At 39.3% G+C, this 20,751-nt stretch overlaps 1 protein-coding gene across 3 annotated transcripts in view; it reads right to left on the bottom strand.

The window, feature by feature from the left end:
* Positions 1 to 305: 305 nt before the first annotated feature.
* The window catches only part of LOC126253327 (ubiquitin carboxyl-terminal hydrolase 36), a 46,209-nt gene continuing 25,763 nt past the window's right edge, over positions 306 to 20,751 (bottom strand). For 2 of the 3 annotated variants that reach the window (XM_049954591.1, XM_049954592.1), the window contains exons 11-15: positions 18,805 to 19,024; positions 17,491 to 17,910; positions 14,446 to 14,750; positions 2,079 to 2,194; positions 306 to 1,466 (exon numbers count right to left, since the gene is read on the bottom strand). In XM_049954591.1, the coding sequence (XP_049810548.1) occupies positions 1,185 to 1,466; positions 2,079 to 2,194; positions 14,446 to 14,750; positions 17,491 to 17,910; positions 18,805 to 19,024 (1,343 nt within the window). In that variant the 3' untranslated portion in view covers positions 306 to 1,184. The remainder of the gene's footprint in view (positions 1,467 to 2,078; positions 2,195 to 14,445; positions 14,751 to 17,490; positions 17,911 to 18,804; positions 19,025 to 20,751) is intronic. The other variant, XM_049954593.1, reaches the window with a different exon arrangement.

Genomic DNA, 20,751 nt, shown 5'->3' on the forward strand with positions numbered 1-20,751 from the left:
TTAGATTTTCCCAAAGCATCGTTAAAATAAAACAACAATGTCAATTTCGATTAAATAAATGTGAATAGTACCAGATATGTTTATCTTGGGAACATACCTAACTGCTGAAAATCACAGACAAGACGTCATTACAACAATTTTAAAACTGCTCTTTAAAAGAATAGAAGAAAAGTGGAGCATACTGATAATGTACCATGAAACATATTATAGTTTTACCTCTTGTAACAATTGTTTAACAGCTGCAAATTTATCTCCTATGTTCTGCACAATAAAAATCAAGTAGAAATGAAACCAGTTTAGTCATTTGATTTTATTGCCACCTTTTGCAGGTATCATAAGTCTGTATAATACTGCAACGATCCAGACATTTATGCACACAAATATGTATAAACATGTAAACACAGAGAAATATTCAAGTATCTGCATTGGGGAAACCACTCATTTTTTGAAACACTTATTACATCACGTATCACATTGATAAAGATTTGTTACACAGATTCCATCTAGCTGTTAATGAACAGCAACAGAATTAAATACATGCAGTGCATAAAGAATGGAAAATAATAATTCTGGTTTCTTTTTTAACACAGTGTAACTGCTACACTTACCACGGCAGGAACACTTGTCACTAGCAACACAAGACTGGGTAAACATGCTATTTCTTGTACATCTTCTACAAGAAATAACATTTACAAATAAATAAACTGGGCAGAATATGGTCTTTAAGACCATTATGACTCAAAAGTACGCTTACTACCGAGTTCTGAGCTATGTACAGTTCATTTTAAACTCACAATAATCTCAATCTCTCTCTCACCACACACACACACACACACACACACACACACACACACACTCACGACATATAAATGCAAAACACAAGAATCACATTGAATACAATTTCTGCACTTCTCACAGTATCAACGATACCTCTCCACATAACGCAGTCTTTCACAAGCGAAAGGAAAATAATATATAGCTACATACACAATCAAATCTGTTATTCCACTGAAGTTCATATAATACATTTAAAACATCTACTGTCACAGCTTAAAAAACACTTCAATTTACAATGTGACTGCCTGACAACTGAGTAAAAATAAAAGGTACTGAAGAAAAAGAAAAATATTTACATCCATTGAGATATCTGCTCGAGGGTACATCTCTCCTCTACAAGAGAGATGTCAGCGCTGCCAACGAGACCCTTGTTTCGAACCACCAAATCTCCCACTACCATTGAATTTGTGAAAGGAATGGCCACCACGGTTCTTGTAATATAATCCCTTGTGATGGTATGGTGGGGGATGAGGATGTGAATGGTGTGGGCGGTAATAGACCTGTGGCCTGAACATGTTACCAGAGTTATTCCAACGAATCTTCTCATTGTGATACTGCTGGAATGAATTGTACTTGGGTCGGGAATTGTGCTGCGAGCTGCTGTTATTGTTGAATTTCATCTTCTTTGCCTGTAAAGATAATGTTTTCTTATTCACTGTTTCAAACATGTTACAAATCTTAGTACAGACAATGAGGACGAAATATAAACAGAAGAAAGAAAATATGAAAATTCAAAACCACAATGTGCTGCTGCATTTACTTTGTAGGATCACGAAACAGATTATGAGAGAAAGATCTAAACTCACAACGGATTTCTTTTTTTACTGGTTGATCAGATGAAAGAATAACTACAGAAAGAGTTGTAACAATTGTGAAGTTGACAGGTTAGTAAACATTTTCCCCTGGCACTGCGCAAATTGTTGAGTGATTTCATGTCTCATGATTGACTGTCTTTCAACTGTTACCTCCTAGGCCTATGATCCTCAGTACTGAGAAACTCCTCTCATGCCATTTCATATCCATTCTTCTGTAACCCTATTGACCTTTGCAGTGTTTCCATTTCTACAAACAAATATGCCCTCATACATTTTTTATTCGGGTATGAATCATACATTTATTTCTTCCTTAAATGTGTATAAACCCTGGTCTTAAATTAATGTACTGATTACAACTCACACTGAGCATTATCAGAAACTTGGCTGTCACTGGAAGCCAAGAAATTTAACAACAAACAAACTTACCCTTCCTCTGTCGAGCTCTTCATCATACAAATTTTCTAAAGACCTCTTGCGTTCCTTATCACGCTCCTTCTCCAGTTCAATGTCCACGTAGCTCCGTTCACCACCCCAACTAGTCACTGCAAGAGAAAGAAACTATATGAACAACGTAGAAAATTAAGACAAGAAGGGCACAGTGAAACCAACACTTAACAAAACAACACCCCACAGCTTCAATTTGACATTTTTTTGTTTAAAAAATGAAATATTGGGGGGAGGGAGTAGACAATCTTTAGTAAAGTGCCAGGGTTATTTTACATAGTGAAAAAACTGGAAGAACAAGCTGCATAAAAAAAAGGGACTGTATGCTACTTAAGACCAATTTCCCACTTTCTCTGGTCCCCAGAGTGCATTTCAGGGCCATGCAATTTTGAGAAATACAGTATGTTGCATATCTGTGTAATATAAATTGGGTACTGACTAGAGAAACAAACTTATTATACAGAATCGTTTGTACACAACATCGGACAGTGTGGCATGTGCAACCCCTAATTAAACAGCAACATGTCTTCAGTCTAAATCTTTCATTGCTGAAAATATTTATCAAGTGAATACAAAAAGTGAAATTTGCAACTTTGGACTGGTTTTTCCTTGTACTGACATAGGAAGCCTAGAGATTTAAACAATATAGAATGGAAAATACTGATGTACACCAACACTGTGTGTAGTCTCATGTTCAAAGCAATCCTCTAAAGAAGTGTTTAAGAGATCTAAACTTGTGGGGTGTTGGTCCAGCTATTAATCTGCAGAATGTGAAAGCACAATTAGAAAACATATGGTGATTGGTTTGCACTGAACATATTTGTAATTCCTTTAAGAATTAAATAATTTTGCGAAGATGTAAATTACTTTGTTCATGAAAAGAAAGATTATCTTTGGTCTCCCCACCTCCCCCCACTTTCCTGCAAACCTGAGGGTAGCTCTCATTAAGCAATTTTACAGTGTTACTCAGGGCATTGAATATTAACTAAACTGATCTTTATGATGATAATGTTTGGTCTGAGGAGCACTCAACTGTGTGGTCATCAGCGTCCGTACAATGTCCCGATCTTTACACAGTCCAATTCTAGCCACATTCACAAATGATGATGATGAAATGATGGGGACAACACAAACACCCAGTCTCCGGGCAGAGAAAAATCACTAACCTGGCCGGGAATCAGACCCTGGAGCCTGTGATCCAGAGGCAGCAACACTAGCCACTAGACCACGAGCTGCGGACAAACTGGTCTTTATGACTAGATTTTAAACTGCTTGATCATTGTTCATATTTACTATCTGCTACGCTAAAAGCCCTTATAACCAACCACACGACTATTTTTCATGGATAATATAGTTTGGAACAGTCTTGAAATTATGTAATACCAATAATATGTTAAACCACTGAAATCGGAAGTGACTGGAAGTTTTCAGCATTTACTGGCGGATCTACCACTCAGGCTAGCCAAGAGCAAACCAAATAAAACTATAAAACTGTTCAGGTTTTCACAGCCAGTTGCTGACATTTTTGTCTGTTGGTTTTTGGCTTGGGTTCTTGATCTGGCACTTATTTAATGACTTTTCTGACATTTCACTAGAACCAATGGCTCAAAATGTGAAAGATTCATTTCTCATTGCCGGTGAAGCACCAGAAAAATCATTCAGTAAATATAAGTCAAAAATCCAGAGATGAAAGACGACAGGTAACACATCAAGTTAAAACTAATTACATTAAATGTTCTCTGTGCAACTATAACGTTAATTCCCTAAAACTGTCTTCGCAAAAAAAAAAAAAAAAAAAAGAGCAACTGACTCACAGAAGTAAAAGAATCACATGGACGTAAATGATGTAATAATGCCAACTGCAACCAGAGGTTACACTAGTGCCAGTGAAGATACATCATCCGCATATTCTTCATTTCCACCACAATGTACAATAGAGGATGTACAGTAAAACCCCTTCTTAATGAAATCACTGTAGACTCAAATATTTTTCCTTGCATGGGGGTGTGCCCCGAGTACATACAAGGAATGACCCAGAATCATAATTCAAGCAAGTTTAGGTAACATAGGTGCTATTTAATTACAAAATTATCGATATCCTGTGCTAAAAATTTAACCCGTCAAAAAATGAAATTGACTTCCACAAAACTGCTATTTTTTATTGGCTTTAACAGTGTATATTATGCCCAGGTCCAGAGCTGCAGTTGACATCCACAGTTCGGAGGAGGGAACACAATGTTTACAACCCTCAGAAATAACATTTTATGTCCTGGACTCGAAAAATAAATAAAATTTCTTTGCTATGGAAAAGCTATCAGTCAACAATAATTACAATTTTCTGCACCCATCTTGGCATCTAAAAACCTGAAAAATTGTGATAAAGATTTCTGATACCAACGAAGCACTGCCTTTGAACTCAAGGGTTACAAAGTATCTTTACACGTTTTTGAAACACCTGGAAACTTTAAATTTTCCTATTTTAAGTGAAACCGACTTTTCACTTACATCCATATTTACACACCCTAGTGTCATCATCCATCCTTTCCTTTTTTTTTACCTGCAGCATATTTTCGCTTAATGAAATATGATTTTGCAGCAAGTACATTACGAAAGTTGTCATTTGTATGAATCAATAAAGGATGCCACTTTCATGCATTGAAAATACCTCTGGGCTCATCTACATCCACACAACTTATCTACAACTCACACCAAAGTGCTTGGCAGAGGGTTCACTGAAACACTTTCACACTATTTCTCTACTGTGCCACTCTCAAACAACATGCAGGAAAAATGAACACTCAAATCTCTCCATGCAAGCTACAATTTCTGTTATTTTATTACAACTATCATATGATCGATTTTCTCTACATAGGTGAGCATCGACAGAATTTTTTCACATTTGGAAGAGATTGAAATTTCATGAAAAGATCTTGTTGCAGTGAGGAAATGCCTTTGGTTTAATGAGTGCCACCACAACTCACATATCTTATCTGTGATACTATCTCCCCTATTTCGGAATAGCACAAAACAAGAAGCCCTTCTCTAAACGTTCTTTGATGTTCTCTATCAACCCTGTCTGGTAAGGATCCCTTGTGCAACAGTACTCTAGGAGTGGATGGACAACTGTAGTTGTAGGCAGCTTCTTCAGTAGATTTGCTGCACCTTTTAAGTGTTCCACAAATAAAGTACCGTCTATGGTCTGCCTTCCCCACAACATTATGTACGTGATCACTCCAATTTAAGCTATTTGTAACTGTAGTCACTGGGTATTTAGTTAAATTCACAGCCATTGATTTATTATTTATAACTGAAATTCATGGATTCCTTTTACAACTCACATGGATGACCTGACATCTTCCATTATTTAGTGTTAATGCTGCTTTATACACCATTCAAATATCTTGTCCATTCAAATATCTTGTCTATTGATTTTGATACCCCCCAAGAACCAAGGACGTTGCCGTTGGTGGGGAGGCTTGCGTGCCTCAGCGATATAGATGGCAGTACTGTAGGTGCAACAACAACGGAGGGGTATCTGTTGAGAGGCGAGACAAACGTGTGGTTCCTGAAGAGGGGCAGCAGCCTTTTCAGTAGTTGCAGGGGCAACAGTCTGGATGATTGACTGATCAGGCCTTGTAACACTAATCAAAATGGCCTAGCTGTTCTGGTACTGCGAATGGCTGAAAGCAAGGGGAAACTACAGCCGTAATTTTTCCCGAGGGCATGCAGCTTTACTGTATGGTTAAATGATGATGGCGTCCTCTTGGGTAAAATATTCCGGAGGTAAAATAGTCCCCCATTTGGATCTCCGGGCGGGAACTACTCAAGAGGACGTAGTTATCAGGAGAAAGAAAACTGGCGTTCTACGGATCGGAGAGTGGAATGTCGGATCCCTTAATCGGGCAGGTAGGTTAGAAAATTTAAAAAGGGAAATGGATAGGTTGAAGTTAGATATAGTGGGAATTAGTGAAGTTCGGTGGCAGGAGGACAAGACTTTTGGTCAGGTGAATACAGGGTTATAAACACAAAATCAAATACGGATAATGCAGGAGTAGGTTTAATAATGAATAAAAAAATAGAATAATGAATAAAAAAATAGGAGTGCGGATAAGCTACTACCAACAGCATAGTGAACGCATTATTGTGACCAAGATAGACACGAAGCCCATGCCTACTACAGTAGTACGAGTTTATATGCCAACTAGCTCTGCAGATGATGAAGAAATTGATGAAATGTATGATGAGATAAAAGAAATTATTCAGGTAGTGAAGGGAGATGAAAATTTAATAGTCATGGGTGACTGGAATTCGAGAGTAGGAAAAGGGAGAGAAGGAAGCATAGTAGGTGAATATGGATTGGGAGACAGAAATGAAAGAGGAAGCCGCCTGGTAGAATTTTGCACAGAGCACAACTTAATCATAGCTAACACTTGGTTTAAGAATCACGATAGAAGGTTGTATACATGGAAGAACCCTGGAGATACTAAAAGGTATCAGATAGATTATATAATGGTAAGTCAGAGATTTAGGAACCAGGTTTTAAATTGTAAGACATTTCCAGGGGCAGATGTGGACTCTGACCACAATCTATTGGTTATGAACTGTAGATTAAAACTGAAGAAACTGCAAAAAGGTGGGAATTTAAGGAAATGGGACCTGGATAAACTGAAAGAACCAGAGGTTGTACAGAGTTTCAGGGAGAGCATAAGAGAACAATTGACAGGAATGGGGGAAAGAAATACAGTACAAGAGGAATGGGTAGCTCTGAGGGATGAAATAGTGAAGGCAGCAGAGGATCAAGTAGGTAAAAAGACAACGGCTAGTAGAAATCCTTGGGTAACAGAAGAAATATTGAATTTAATTGATGAAAGGAGAAAATATAAAAACGCAGTAAATGAAGCAGGCAAAAAGGTATACAAACGTCTCAAAAATGAGATCGACAGGAAGTGCAAAATGGCTAAGCAGGGATGGCTAGAGGACAAATGTAAGTATGTAGTGGCTTATCTCACTAGGAGTAAGATAGATACTGCCTACAGGAAAATTAAAGAGACCTTTGGAGAAAAGAGAGCCACTTGTATGAATATCAAGAGCTCAGATGGAAACCCAGTTCTAAGCAAAGAAGGGAAAGCAGAAAGGTGGAAGGAGTATATAGAGGGTCTATACAAGGGCGTTGTACTTGAGGACAATATTATGGAAATGGAAGAGGATGTAGATGAAGATGAAATGGGAGATATGATATTGCGTGAAGAGTTTGACAGAGCACTGAAAGACCTGAGTCGAAACAAGGCCCCCAGAGTAGACAACATTCCATTAGAACTACCGATAGCCTTGGGAGAGCCAGTCCTGACAAAAGCCTACCACCTGGTGAGCAAGATGTATGAAACAGGCGAAATTCCCTCAGACTTCAAGAAGAATATAATAATTCCAAACCCAAAGAAAGCAGTTGTTGACAGATGTGAAAATTACCAACTGTCAGTTTAATAAGTCACAGCTGCAAAATACTAACGCGAATTCTTTACAGACGAATGGAAAAACTAGTAGAAGCCGACATCGGGGAAGATCAGTTTGGATTTCGTAGAAATGTTGGAACACGTGAGGCAATACTGACCCTAAGACTTATCTTAGAAGAAAGATTAAGGAAAGGCAAACCTACGTTTCTAGCATTTGTAGACTTAGAGAAACCTTTTGACAATGTTGACTGGAATACTCTCTTTCAAATTCTGAAGGTGGCAGGGGTAAAATACAGGGAGCGAAAGGCTATTTACAATTTGTACAGAAACCAGATGGCAGTTATAAGAGTCGAGGGACATCAAAGTGAAGCAGTGGTTGGGAAGGGAGTGAGACAGGGTTGTAGCCTCTCCCCAATGTTATTCAATCTGTATATTGAGGAAGCAGTAAAGGAAACAAAAGAAAAATTTGCAGTAGGAATTAAAATTCGTGGAGGAGAAATAAAAACTTTGATGTTTGCCGATGACATTGTAATTCTGTCAGAGACAGCAAAGGACCTGGAAGAGCAGTTTAACGGAATGGGCAGTGTCTTCAAAGGAGGATATAAGATGAACATCAACAAAAGCAAAACGAGGATAATGGAATGTAGTAGAATTAAGTCGGGTGATGCTGAGGGAATTAGATTAGGAAATGAGACACTTAAAGTAGTAAAGGAGTTTTGCTATTTGGGGAGCAAAATAACTGACGATGGTCGAAGTAGAGACGATATAAAATGTAGACTGGCAATGGGAAGGAAAGCGTTTCTGAAGAAGAGAAATTTGTTAACACCGAGTATTGATTTAAGTGTCAGGAAGTCGTTTCTGAAAGTATTTGTATGGAGTGTATCCATGTATGGAAGTGAAACATGGACGATAAATAGTTTGGACAAGAAGAGAATAGAAGCTTTCGAAATGTGGTGCTACAGAAGAATGCTGAAGGTTAGATGGGTAGATCACATAACTAATGAGGAGGTATTGAATAGAATTGGGGAGAAGAGTAGTTTGTGGCACAACTTGACAAGAAGAAGGGATCAAGGGATCACAAATTTAGCATTGGAGGGCAGCGTGGAGGGTAAAAATCGTAGAGGGAGACCAAGAGATGAATACACTAAGCAGATTCAGAAGGATGTAGGTTGCAGTAAGTACGGGGAGATGAAGAAGCTTGCACAGGATAGAGTAGCATGGAGAGCTGCATCAAACCAGTCTCAGGACTGAAAACAACAACAACAACATTGATTTTGATGTTATGATGTCTTTACTAGATGGTAAATGGCAGCACCATCTGCAAACAATCTAAGAGGGTTGCTCAAAATGTCTCCTAAATCATTTATAAAAATTAGGAACAGCAGAGAGCCTGTAACACCTCCTTGGGGAATATCAGATATCACTTCTCGTAGGATTATCAACAATGTAAGATACGTTACTACTTACCACAAAGATAAGTTGCAGACAGACACAATTAAAGCGACACTTACACATAAGTTTTCAGCCTCAGCCTTTGTCAGGAAAAGAGAAATGCACACCATTCATTCACACAAGCAAGCACATCTCACACACGACTGCCAACTCTGACTGCATGCTGCCTGTGTGTTAATAGATCGTTTTCTTCAAGGCAGTTCTTAATGTTTATCTGCAGTGTATGTTCCAAAATCTCACTGAAATGGACATCAGTGAAACAGGTCTATAATTCAGTGGATTACTCTTCTTTCCTTTCTTCAGTATCAGTGTGACCTGTGTAATTTTCCAGTCTTTATGTATAGATTTTTCATAGAGCACGTGACTGTATATGATTGCTGGATACGGAACAATTATATCAGTGTATCCTGAAAAGTATCTAACTAGCACACAATCTGGTCCAGAAGACTTGATTTGAGTTGCTTTGCTACACCAAAGATATCTACTTCCAAGTTACCTCGTGTGTGCAGCAGTTCTTGACAGGAATTCTGGAATATTTATTTCTTCTCCTTTAGTGAAGCAATTTAAAAAACTATTTAGTAACTCTGCTTTAGTGGCACTGTCATCAGCAACACTACCATTGGTTTCACACAGTGAAGGTATTGAATGTCTTGCCACTGGTGTACTTCATGTACAGCCAGAATTTCTCTGGATTTTCTGCCACATTTAGGGACAGGGTTTCAAGTGGGAAACTGTCAGAAGCACATCACACTGAAATCTAAACTAATTTTGAACTTCCCTTAAACTTCATTAGTGATTTTGCATTCGTTTAAATTTTGCATGGCCTTTTTTTCTGTAACAATGTTTTGATCTGTTTTGTGTTCTGTGGGGTAATAATTCCGACAATGTTTTGTGTTCTGTGGGGTAATAATTCCGACAATGTTTTGTGTTCTGTGGGGCAATAATTCTCTCTTATTAATTTATTTGGTATAAATCTTTCAGTTGTTGTCAATGCTATTCCTCTGAATTTGAGACGTATCTGGTGTATGCTTCCAAAGTTGGTTCATAATGTATATCGACTGCCTCTTATGAAGGTGCCAAGTGAATTTTTAAACGATTTTTAAAACAGATATATTTTGCATTTATTTTTGCTGAGGTTTGCTGCAACAATATTGTCATCTCTAACCCTTGTATCCATCATGACGCTCCCTATTTGTTGCTAAGAGGTGAAGTATATTTTTGCAACCATATCCTTCGAAATCATCTTTGCCTCCTGCCAGCAGAAAGGTTTTGCTGCAGGTAGGTTCCAACACCCAATCCAACAAGAGGGCATGTGTAGATAGTCCTCCTGACTCAGGAATGACATCTGAGAGTATCATGACAAGTAACACAACACTTGCTGGCAGTCAGAATGTGTTTTTAGTCATTACAAGGAAAGATGGCAGCTTCAAGAAAGTATCCCCTTTTTATATTCACAAAAGGCTCAAGGGCATTGCTGACAGTTTTAAATCTGTTACGTGATTGCGTAATGGGACGCTGTTGGTGGAAACCCCCTAGTTCCCAACAAGCTAAAAATCTACAGAGTCAAGCGGGCACTCGAGTAGATGAGATGCTCTTCCTGCACTAAATTTCTTGCCTGTTCCGATTCACTAAGCGCCCTTCACTCATTGCAATGTTTGTGTCCAGCAGATAAAATAGTTCAGACCATCCAGGATGCCCTCCTCCAACTACAATGACTGGGGAAGGAGGTGGCTTTCTGCTGGGTTCCATGGCACGCCGGCATTGCTGGGAACGAAAGCGCAGGTCTTGCAGCCTAGGAGGCGTGGCTCGATCTGCAAGTATTTCAGTGTGCCATCCCCCTGCACGCACTCACTGTTGAGCTCACGAGTCATGCATCAGTGGGAGGATGAGTGGCTGGAAATGACTGACAATAAGCTCCGTTTAGTCAAGCCCAAAACATGTGTGTGGTGTACTTCCTTCCAACGACGCAGGTGTGACGATGTTCTCCTCACTCGGCTTCGGACAGGCCACAGTCCTATGACGCATGGCTTCCTGCACTGGCGAAAGGACCCTCCAATCTGTGATACTTGTGGTGTCCAGGTCACTGTGCGCCACGTTTTATTGGATCGCGTTTTATTTTCTGACCAGTGGGCCGTGGCTGTCTTGCCGGCGGATCTGTCACCTTTTTTAGGAAATACTCAAACGAATGTGGATAAAGTTTTGAAGTTCTGCGACTTGTCCAATGTTTTTACCGAGATTTTAGGGAGAGGGTCTTAATTTGTTCACAGGGTGGCTGGCTCACCCTTATTTTACGTAAGTGGCCAGCCAGTGACAATTTCTTGTGGCATCCTTGACACTCCTTTCTAGTTTTCCTTACGTTTCATTTTCTTGTACAGCATTTTTCATCTTTTCCTGCTTTCTTTATGTGTATGTTTCCATTTTACTTAATTTGGACACATTCATTTCTTTTAATGTGTGTCAGGGTGCTGATGACCTCAACACTGAGTGCCCACAAGCTGCAACACACACACACACACACACACACACACACACACACACACACACACACACAACACACTATGTGGGCTCCTGAACTAACTGTTCAAACAAGTTTTGAACTAAGCATTTAGTATAATTTTGGACAATGTTTTATACCTATCACCGGCTTTGAACACACATTTTGATCAACATATCGAAGGTAGATTGACGTCACCACCAACTATAACTATCAGTGGGCTATCTATCTGAGACGATACTCAAGTTTTCTATGAACCTTTCAGCAACTATATCATTTGAGTAAAGGGGCTTGGTAAAAGGAATCAATTATCAATTTATTCCATCTGTTAAATATAATCTCTGCACATACTAACTCAGAGGACCTATTTACTTCAATTCTGCTACCTGATCAACTACTGCTAACAGCAACAGACATGCTGCCACCAAATGCATCTAATCTATACAGTCTGAAAACTGTTACATACTTCGTAAAATTTCAACTGCCTTTTCCTCCTGTTTTAGCCAGCTTTCGGTACCAAAAATGATTTGAGATTCAGTGTTTTCTATTAGTGCTTGCTGCTCTGGTTCTTCCCTTTGAAACTGAAACTTTCTAACCTAAAAAAACTGCCCAGTCCACTCCACGCAGCATCCACCACAAACACCTTCTGCGTGTTAACGGACCCCCGACCCATTAAGCGGAAGCCAATATTCCACCACCCTCAGGCTCAAGTCGAGGATCTTAGCCTACATGGTTGCAGAGCAGTCTGAGCCTCTGATTCAGACTCTCCACTTCACTATGTAGAAAAGGTCTGCAAATATCAACAATCTTGTCAATGATGCTAGAGATCATGAGCTCTGTCTTCAGCTTGTGACCAAGACTGGCAGTCACCACCACATCAGACAGCTGCCTGAAACCATGAAACCAGAGAGAATCTCTTCCAATCCAAAGCGGCACACATCATTAGTATCAACATGAGACACCATCTGCAAGTGGCTGCACCCTGTGCTCTTCATGGCATCCAAGAAGACCCATTTCACATGTGAGATGACTCTCACTGGTATGTACACAGAGTGCTTACTGGACTTCTGCCTCTCTTTGGTAGCCAAATTCGTAAGGGGCACCATTACGCACCTATGTTTGAGGCTTCTTGTGAAACAGGACAAGCGAATGCATCTGACCCACAATCTTTTTCTGTCACAGATAGCACCTGAAAGCTCTGTCAGTCGAACAGGGAAGGCCTTACTATCGACCCCATCCCTCCCCAAAAGTCTTTGCTGCCTGCCACACCTTTGAACCATTTCCCACTTAACCACAGTTGAGGGGTCAAACTCAGTGCATGCAGTGGCACTTTAGGCCGCAGTAGTGGGCTGATCGGGAGGCCCTGTATCAGTTGTGGCAATGTAATGTTCTTACATATAGTTTATTCTTTCTATGACCACCTCACTTTCTCAACTTACACTTTTTGAAATGACAGATTATGACTTATTTAAAATGATCTCACCAGCCATGCCAAGCAATGCAATTAAATTTTCCAACACTGAACTTCAGGATGATTTCACAAGCCATCTCTTGCAGTATATTTCTGCTGATAGGAATGCTGATTTCTTTTATTCCTTTAAACCACTTTAAAGGAATATTTGCCATATTACCAAATGTAGACATATAAATGTTGTTCCTCTTAAATCCACAGAAATTGTTGGCTTGGGCATTTAAGAACACTTTCTTATTTTTGTGTGTGCCACACCCCTAGATGGTGCTAGATCTTATTTCTTTGACTTGTTGGAAGGTTTTACATTATAATTATCACAAAAATCGTAGATGATAGTCAGCTTTCGCTGAACTGTAATCTCTATATGCTGGCACGCCATAACTTGACAAAAGTAAAACTGATAAGTTTAACATATCTAAAAACAAAGATGATGTGACTTACCAAATGAAAGTGCTGGCAGGTCGACAGACAAACAAACAAACACAAACATACACACAAAATTCAGCTTTCGCAACAAACTGTTGCCTCATCAGGAAAGAGGGAAGGAGAGGGAAAGACGAAAGGATGTGGGTTTTAAGGGAGAGGGTAAGGAGTCATTCCAATCCCGGGAGTGGAAAGACTTACCTTAGGGGGAAAAAAGGACGGGTATACACTCGCACACACACACATAATCCATCCACACATATACAGACACAAGCAGACATATTTAAAGACAAAGAGTTTGGGTTAACACTTCAATAAACAAACAATTACACTTTTCAGCTTTGTAGACTCCAAGATTGACATCAGATTATGTGACCCAAGTCATTAGGCAGGGCAGAAATCTATTTCAGATTTGTTTAACATATCTGCCAGATTACTAAAAGAGAAGTCTAGTTATTAACTATGATCTAGGTACGTTTCAATCAACTGAATCATTTATCATTTACTGTGTCACATGACAAAGAATACAATCTGTGTGAAAGTGAAAGAAATTGGAAACTCAGTAACATGTTAGGAATTGCATAAAAACTGGATTTTAATGTGAAATGAATTTTAATTTGCAGAATGGTTCCATGTTTATTCCTTAAAAGATTACTACTTATAGTGGGATTTGTTAAAAGTGAGGAGGAAAACCACCAGTCTTATAGCATTATCACCCGGAAAAACACTGGTTTTATAGGAGTTTCACCAGAAATAACAGAAACATTCATTAAAAGTGGGATTTCCTTAAAAAAAAGTTCATTAATTCAGGGTTTTACTGTATTCCTGTACAGTCTCTTGGCGCCAACTGACTGATTTCACCCACTGCTTAGTGCATAGCCTCCATGAAAGATGTTGAAAATATTCTAATCTGCTCAGCCTCCTCCCTCATCAAATCCCAGTAGTTTGAATCAGGCGCCAGAACCTGTTTCAGCTCATACCATCTCTTGTGCTCATTCAAGCCACGTTTCATACAACTAAATGCAATTTTATACACGTAACATGGAAAAAAAAGCTTACCTTGTGCTCCTGCATAGCCTTGGTGTGACAAGTGCTTCAGTTTGCCAGTGATTTCTGTTCTGGCAGCACCATCCCACATCTGACTTGGTCCTTTTCCACTGTTACTTGGCCTGCTATCACCATCAGATCGTTCATCTCTTGGCATCCGAACGACAACAGTGTGAGGAATTCGTGATCGATGAATAGGGGATGCTCTATCATCTCCATTGGCTACTTCCTTACCAACTATGGATCTGACTTCGTCTCGATGCAGTCTCGGGCTGTCATCGTTGTTGTTCCGACTGCCATTACAATGCCGATCTGACCTACAACAATTATACATTTAGAGTTTCCCACATGTTCAACAAATGTCTCTGAAATTTCATGAACCTAATACTTCCTTCGTAAACACTTTCTCTCCCTGTGTGTGTGTGTGTGTGTGTGTGTGTGTGTGTGTGTGTGGGCGCGCACGCACACACCTGCCACCTCATCCAAATATAACGATTGTCGTCGTATATTATTTTCTACATAAGCCAACCACTTATTTGGACTGGTATACAAGGTATAGTTGCACGGACATCTACTTGTCCTACATAAGTAGGATTTAAGAAAATCCATTTGACACTTTTACATAGATAAAAATCTACTTACCAAGCTGTGGCAGAACAAAGACATAACATATGGTTATAACTATAACCTCCTTTTACACGCATGTTCTGCTGCTGCTGCTTGGTGAGCAGATTTTTTATCTATCCAATTAGCTTACATCATCAAAAATTGATTGTTTTTGTTGTTACATTTAACGCTTTTACTACAGTTGGATTTAAGGCACCCCACTGCATGATCATTGGCATATTTCGGCAGGGAACATCCTGCTTCGGTGTCACACTGTGAAACACTCTGGTTGAATAGACAAAAAGAAACTTACAAGTAATTGAAAAGTTTTATATCTAAAAAATAATGAGCCATGTACAACCAGCTGTAAACCAGTTCGGAGATTACAGCTTAGTCAAAATTACCAAGTTAGAAAACATTTTTATTTTCATTTTCATTGCTCCACTAGAGGAGATTGCAGTAGCTAATGCACTACTCAATAAATCTTTATGAGTGACCTATTATACATAAACTTAAGAGTATATTTTCGAAAATTACTTAAAATTCCTCACTTTCAGACAGTCTGTCATTAGCTGCTCCAAAAATCAATGAAGGAAATATTTGTAATATTTCGTAACCTGTCTTTCAGAAGACCTGTACGTCTAAGAAGTAAATGTATAACCATGATTAACAGAAACATGCTAAAATGAGTAGACAAAGTCTGAGGACATCACCACAGATCTAATCACCAACCAGGAGGGGGCCACAGGGAGGCCGGGGAATGCAGCAACACAAACGCAATTTGGAGCGTGGTTGCGTAAATTCCAGTATGAACGTCAATGAGTTAGAACATAAAATGGAGGTACACCTGAGTCTAACAAAGAGTTTACAATGCCAACTGATTCATCCTTCATAAGTGGCGTGTGCAATAACTTCAGGATGGTGTTTACAGATAATCTATTTGATGTGTGTGGCTGTGGCTTACACAAATTATTTGACATCTGACACTAAATTATTGCGTTCCTTAAAGTAGAATTACAATTACTATGCAAGATTTTAACTTGCATTCAATAAATATGTCTCTCTGAAAACGTAAAAATTTCATATCACATATAACCATTTTATTCACATTGTTTCACACATTAAGATAAACAGTACTGACACTGACAAAGTCCCCTATCTCCCCCCCCCCTCTTCTATTTCTATCAGTTAGAACTGTAGTCAAAGAACAGAAAACAAACAAAAAGTAAATTATAAGAATAAAATATTAATCATTATTAAGTAAAATATAAAAATACTACGGATACTTCACACATCCAACAAGCTTAAATGCTGGGATATGTCGTAGCATCTTGGAAAGATATCATATTCACATTCCAAAAAAATTAAGAACAATACAAAGCCTTTTAAGAAATTTGACAGATATATGAGTGTGGCAGAGTCTGTATCTAAAATACACTACAAATCTCAAGCCAAAGTTAAACACCTCCATTCCCTCGACCCAAGATATTTATTCTCCCAAAACAAAAATAGAAACTCTCTCAAAATGTGTTGCATTTTTTATCACCGTGAAAATCCTGTAGACACTAGCTGCCCTTTCTTAGTGCAAGGCACAGCTGAATACACAGCCCTCAAAACAAGAGGTGAACTAAAATTAGGTTAATTTGTCTCAGAGGAGAGAAGGGGGTACAATCAATCAAATTGTCTGTTTCATCTACCAAAGCTCAGTCTTTCACGCATCCAGCAACTTTTCTTTACTACTGTTCTCCAGAGCAGTAACACTAACTTGAGGTGTTGATACAATGAATCACAGCACATTTTTCACAAACATATGGTGATTGAGGGCTGCATCAGATATCCTGTTGCTGTGGATCCAGTGCAAAGCAGAATCGGGTCCATTTAAACCTTGCTTTTGGTGAGTGAAGAGTCTCTTATGGACCGACTTCTCGGCTTCGTACATATGCTGTGTATTGTATGGGGTAGGTGAACTACAATGCATGGCCATACCTCTCTTGCCTCAGAGTAACAAGGACCATAGGTAGAAGTTCAAGACAAAAGCTTTTCGAAAATGGGGTCTGACTACTGACATGTTTTGTATTGCATGACAGACATCCAATAATATACTCCTGACACTTTCTCCTTCTTCTTTATCTCCCCACATCCTCACAACAGGTGACTTCCTGTCAATCTGAGGTCTGAATTACTTGTTCCCCCTTTCCAACCTTCCTCAACCTAGGATCCTTTCCTTCCACAGATAGGAGCTAGATGTTCTAAAGGCTAGGTATAGGTACTCTTTCACCTCCTTAAGTAAGCACTGACCAGTCATTCTGTCTCCTAACAATTTACAGTTTCCTCAGTTATTTTTTCTTTTGATACAATACCAATCCAACAATAGAACTGCACTCCAATAACTTCCATAATTCAATACTATCAATGGAAAATCATTGAAGATAGAATATTTGAAGTACTTACTGAGTAGGCACAGATACAGGCCGCTGGGGCTGCTGCGGTGGCCCCGGAGTCGAGTCCTTGGCAGAGGAAAGAGATGACACGCACCACGTTGTGGTTGCAGCTGCTATGGGAGCAGATGTGGCAGGGGGTGGAGGGGGCTTCGTGCAGATGCCCTGCTCCGTCACTTGCCAACCTGCGCGGGGGATTTGTAACGTACGTCTGGGGCTGGGAGCGGGTGTAGGGGTGGAAGTCGCGATTGTGACAGGGGGCGGGGGTGGTGTCGGGCTGTTGGAGGGGGGGCTGGGGACCGAACTGTCATCACCAGGACCACCGGAGCTGGAGTCTCTGGCTGCTCCATCTCCCTCCGGCTCGGAATCTGTACCGGTGGAGTCACCGGGATCGTATGGAACCAAGCTCTGTGGCAGTGGTGACGAGTGTACCCTGTACAAAAAGGATACCGTGAATGTTTATTTTTAATAAATTATCACCACCTGTCATTGACTAAGCAGTTGTTAAGTGTGGTACATGTCTACGAACACACTAAACAGATGTGGCTATCAATCTAGTGTCAGAAAGTGCCCAAATTAATGGAACAGTATGTTCTAAAAGACATGGTGAATGCCTTCCCAAAAGTTTTCACTATAATTGCTGAGAAACAGCAGTCCTCTCAATTGCACTTGTCTTGTCTCCTCCAAATTGATTTTCAGTACAGGCAAAGACTTCTGCACTGACTTATCAGATGGCTGCTACAGCCTCATTAACTATTTTCCCCAGATGTGGCAGTGTTCGGTTACAGAGGGACTGAAGTGCTTGGTGAGGTTTGAGTCAGAGTATGTATATACTCCAAAAAGAGGGGCCATTGTATTTCACAAAGCTGTGTGTTGCCTACTAATTATTTCTTTTATGCATTACAAAAAACGAAAAAGGAACATAAATTGTAACGCTTGATTCAAATGCAGAATACAGACAATGACATTAAGGAAAAAAGATTTAGTGATCTTGTTTCAAAGACTTCCATGATGATAAGCGGCATATGCAAACCACTCTACCTAAATATAACTATGATGAACATTAAATAACTATTAAAAAGAAAAAATCAAATAGACTCCAGCATGAACAATACACAATAGAAAGGAAAGCTAAAAGTAGTTGATGTTGTAAGCATACACTATATAAGTTTTGTTCTCTTGACAAAACTCTGTTGTGAAATGAAAACTACATCTATTTACGCAGTTAATTTCCACATTTACTAAAAACGACACACAAGTAATGAATACTTGTTTACAAATGAAACAAAATGTATTGCCAATTGAGTGATTATTTCTGGATACATACCTTTCTTTCAAGGATGATGGAGCTGGACTAGATACATTATTTATGGCAATGGGGGCTTCCGTTTTTGTGACTTTCACAGGGCTTTTAACAGGGGACAGTTTGCTTGTAACAGGGGCCGCTGGCTTGTGGTTATTTAACAGGCCATTAGTCTGAGATGCTGCCTTTACACTTGTAGGAATCATTGCAGGGCTAACGAGCCGTTGTAAGTTTGTCTTGTAGCCTAAAAAATGGAAAGAGTACTTGGTATATGTTTTGCCTAATCAGTACAAACAACAAAAGTAAGATATACGGGGTGTTCAAAAAGTCTCTCCACAGTGCCGTATGATTGTTAGCCGTGTGTGCCATATGACTGTTCACCTGCCTGGGTTACTTTCCTTCAAGTGGGCTCTCCCAACATTCCATTGTTTCATTTATCTCAGCCAGCATCAGTAGTATCATTGGTGGGTGTCGTTACGTGTTGACATGAATGTTTAAGTTCAGTTCTTTTATTTGTTTGTTTTGTTTTTGTCTGTGTTAAAATGCTAACCATTGAAGAACATGAGTTTTTAGTCGAACAAGTGTTCAAAGCTGGCAGTAAATACACAGTTTCAGTTCGTCAAACATTTAATTCAGTTTTGCTGAAGACAACATTCCCACATTGTGATACAGTGCAAGATTTGATTAACAAATTTCGAAGTACAGGTTCAGTGACATATGCACCGAGCAGTGGTCATCCTAGAGTTTTGTCTGAGGATAAACTATGCGATATTTCTGATAAAATGCCCACGAGTCCAACCAAGTCAGTAAGAAAACTTGCCCAGGAAATAGATGTTAGTGTCACACAGCTGTAAGGAAAAAATTAGAACTTTTCCCATACAAAGTGACAGTTGTGCACGAACTGAAAAATACTGATCATGGCAAGAAACTGCATTATTGTCAATCGTTCAAAAATTTCGTTCAACAAAATGGAAGGGATATTCTTAATGAAACGTTTTTCACTGATGAGGCATGGTTTCATTTATCTGGGTACATGAACTCGCAAAATTCACGTATGTGGAGTACTGCACATCCATTTTGTATTCATGAGGAACAACTTCATTCTGTGAAAATAGGAGTTTGGATTGCAATTTCTAGATGTTGGATTGTGGGTCCCATATTTTTCAATGAAACAATAAACGCACAATGATACTGCAGAGTGTTTCATTTCGGTATATTCACTGCGGCATATGGCACATGCGGCAAACAATCATACGGCAGTGCGGAGAAACTTTTTGAACACCCCGTATAATGAAATGTATACTATTTTCTTATGCCATTTTAGCTTTTGTTGTTTCACACTGGCAAAGTGTAATTTGATCAGGTTTCATAATTTATGACATAGTATAATGAAAAATACACAGCCAATAATCTGTTAAGCAAGAAAAGGTGCAGAGTCAAAAAATCTGCACTTATCCCTGGTGGAAGTTACTATAGATTAATTTTCGATGGTGTCACACATTAACATTCCTCAAGGGGAGAAGTTTTATTGCCACATTTATAAAGCAGCCACTTTTTAAAAAATTGAATTAATATGTGCAATGTTATCTGACCACTTAGATTGCTGACAAACTGTATGGACAGCCAAATGCTTAAAATTTATAATTTCTCAAACTGTAAAAGAAATATAAGCTTCTTAGTTAAAAAATGTGTGTAATACGAGGGCGGTTCAGAAAGTAACCTCCGATTGGTCACAGTGCGGGTTGTGGGGGGAGTAGCGACGCCATCTGTGCGTTCACGCACTCAACAGGTCAGTTGGCATCAAGCCGTGGTCGAGTGAACGTCGTACCTGCGCTAGTTTAGTTTTTGTGGCAGTTTGAAATGTGTGCTGCAATAGAAAACCCCGCCAAATGTGAAGTGCATGCTGTCATAAGGTTTTTTACAGCCAAAGGATATTCTGCAGCAGCTATTCATCGTGAGCTTTGTGCCGTG

Source organism: Schistocerca nitens, chromosome 4 (genome assembly GCF_023898315.1).
Source record: "Schistocerca nitens isolate TAMUIC-IGC-003100 chromosome 4, iqSchNite1.1, whole genome shotgun sequence".
Lineage (NCBI taxonomy): Eukaryota > Metazoa > Arthropoda > Insecta > Orthoptera > Acrididae > Schistocerca > Schistocerca nitens.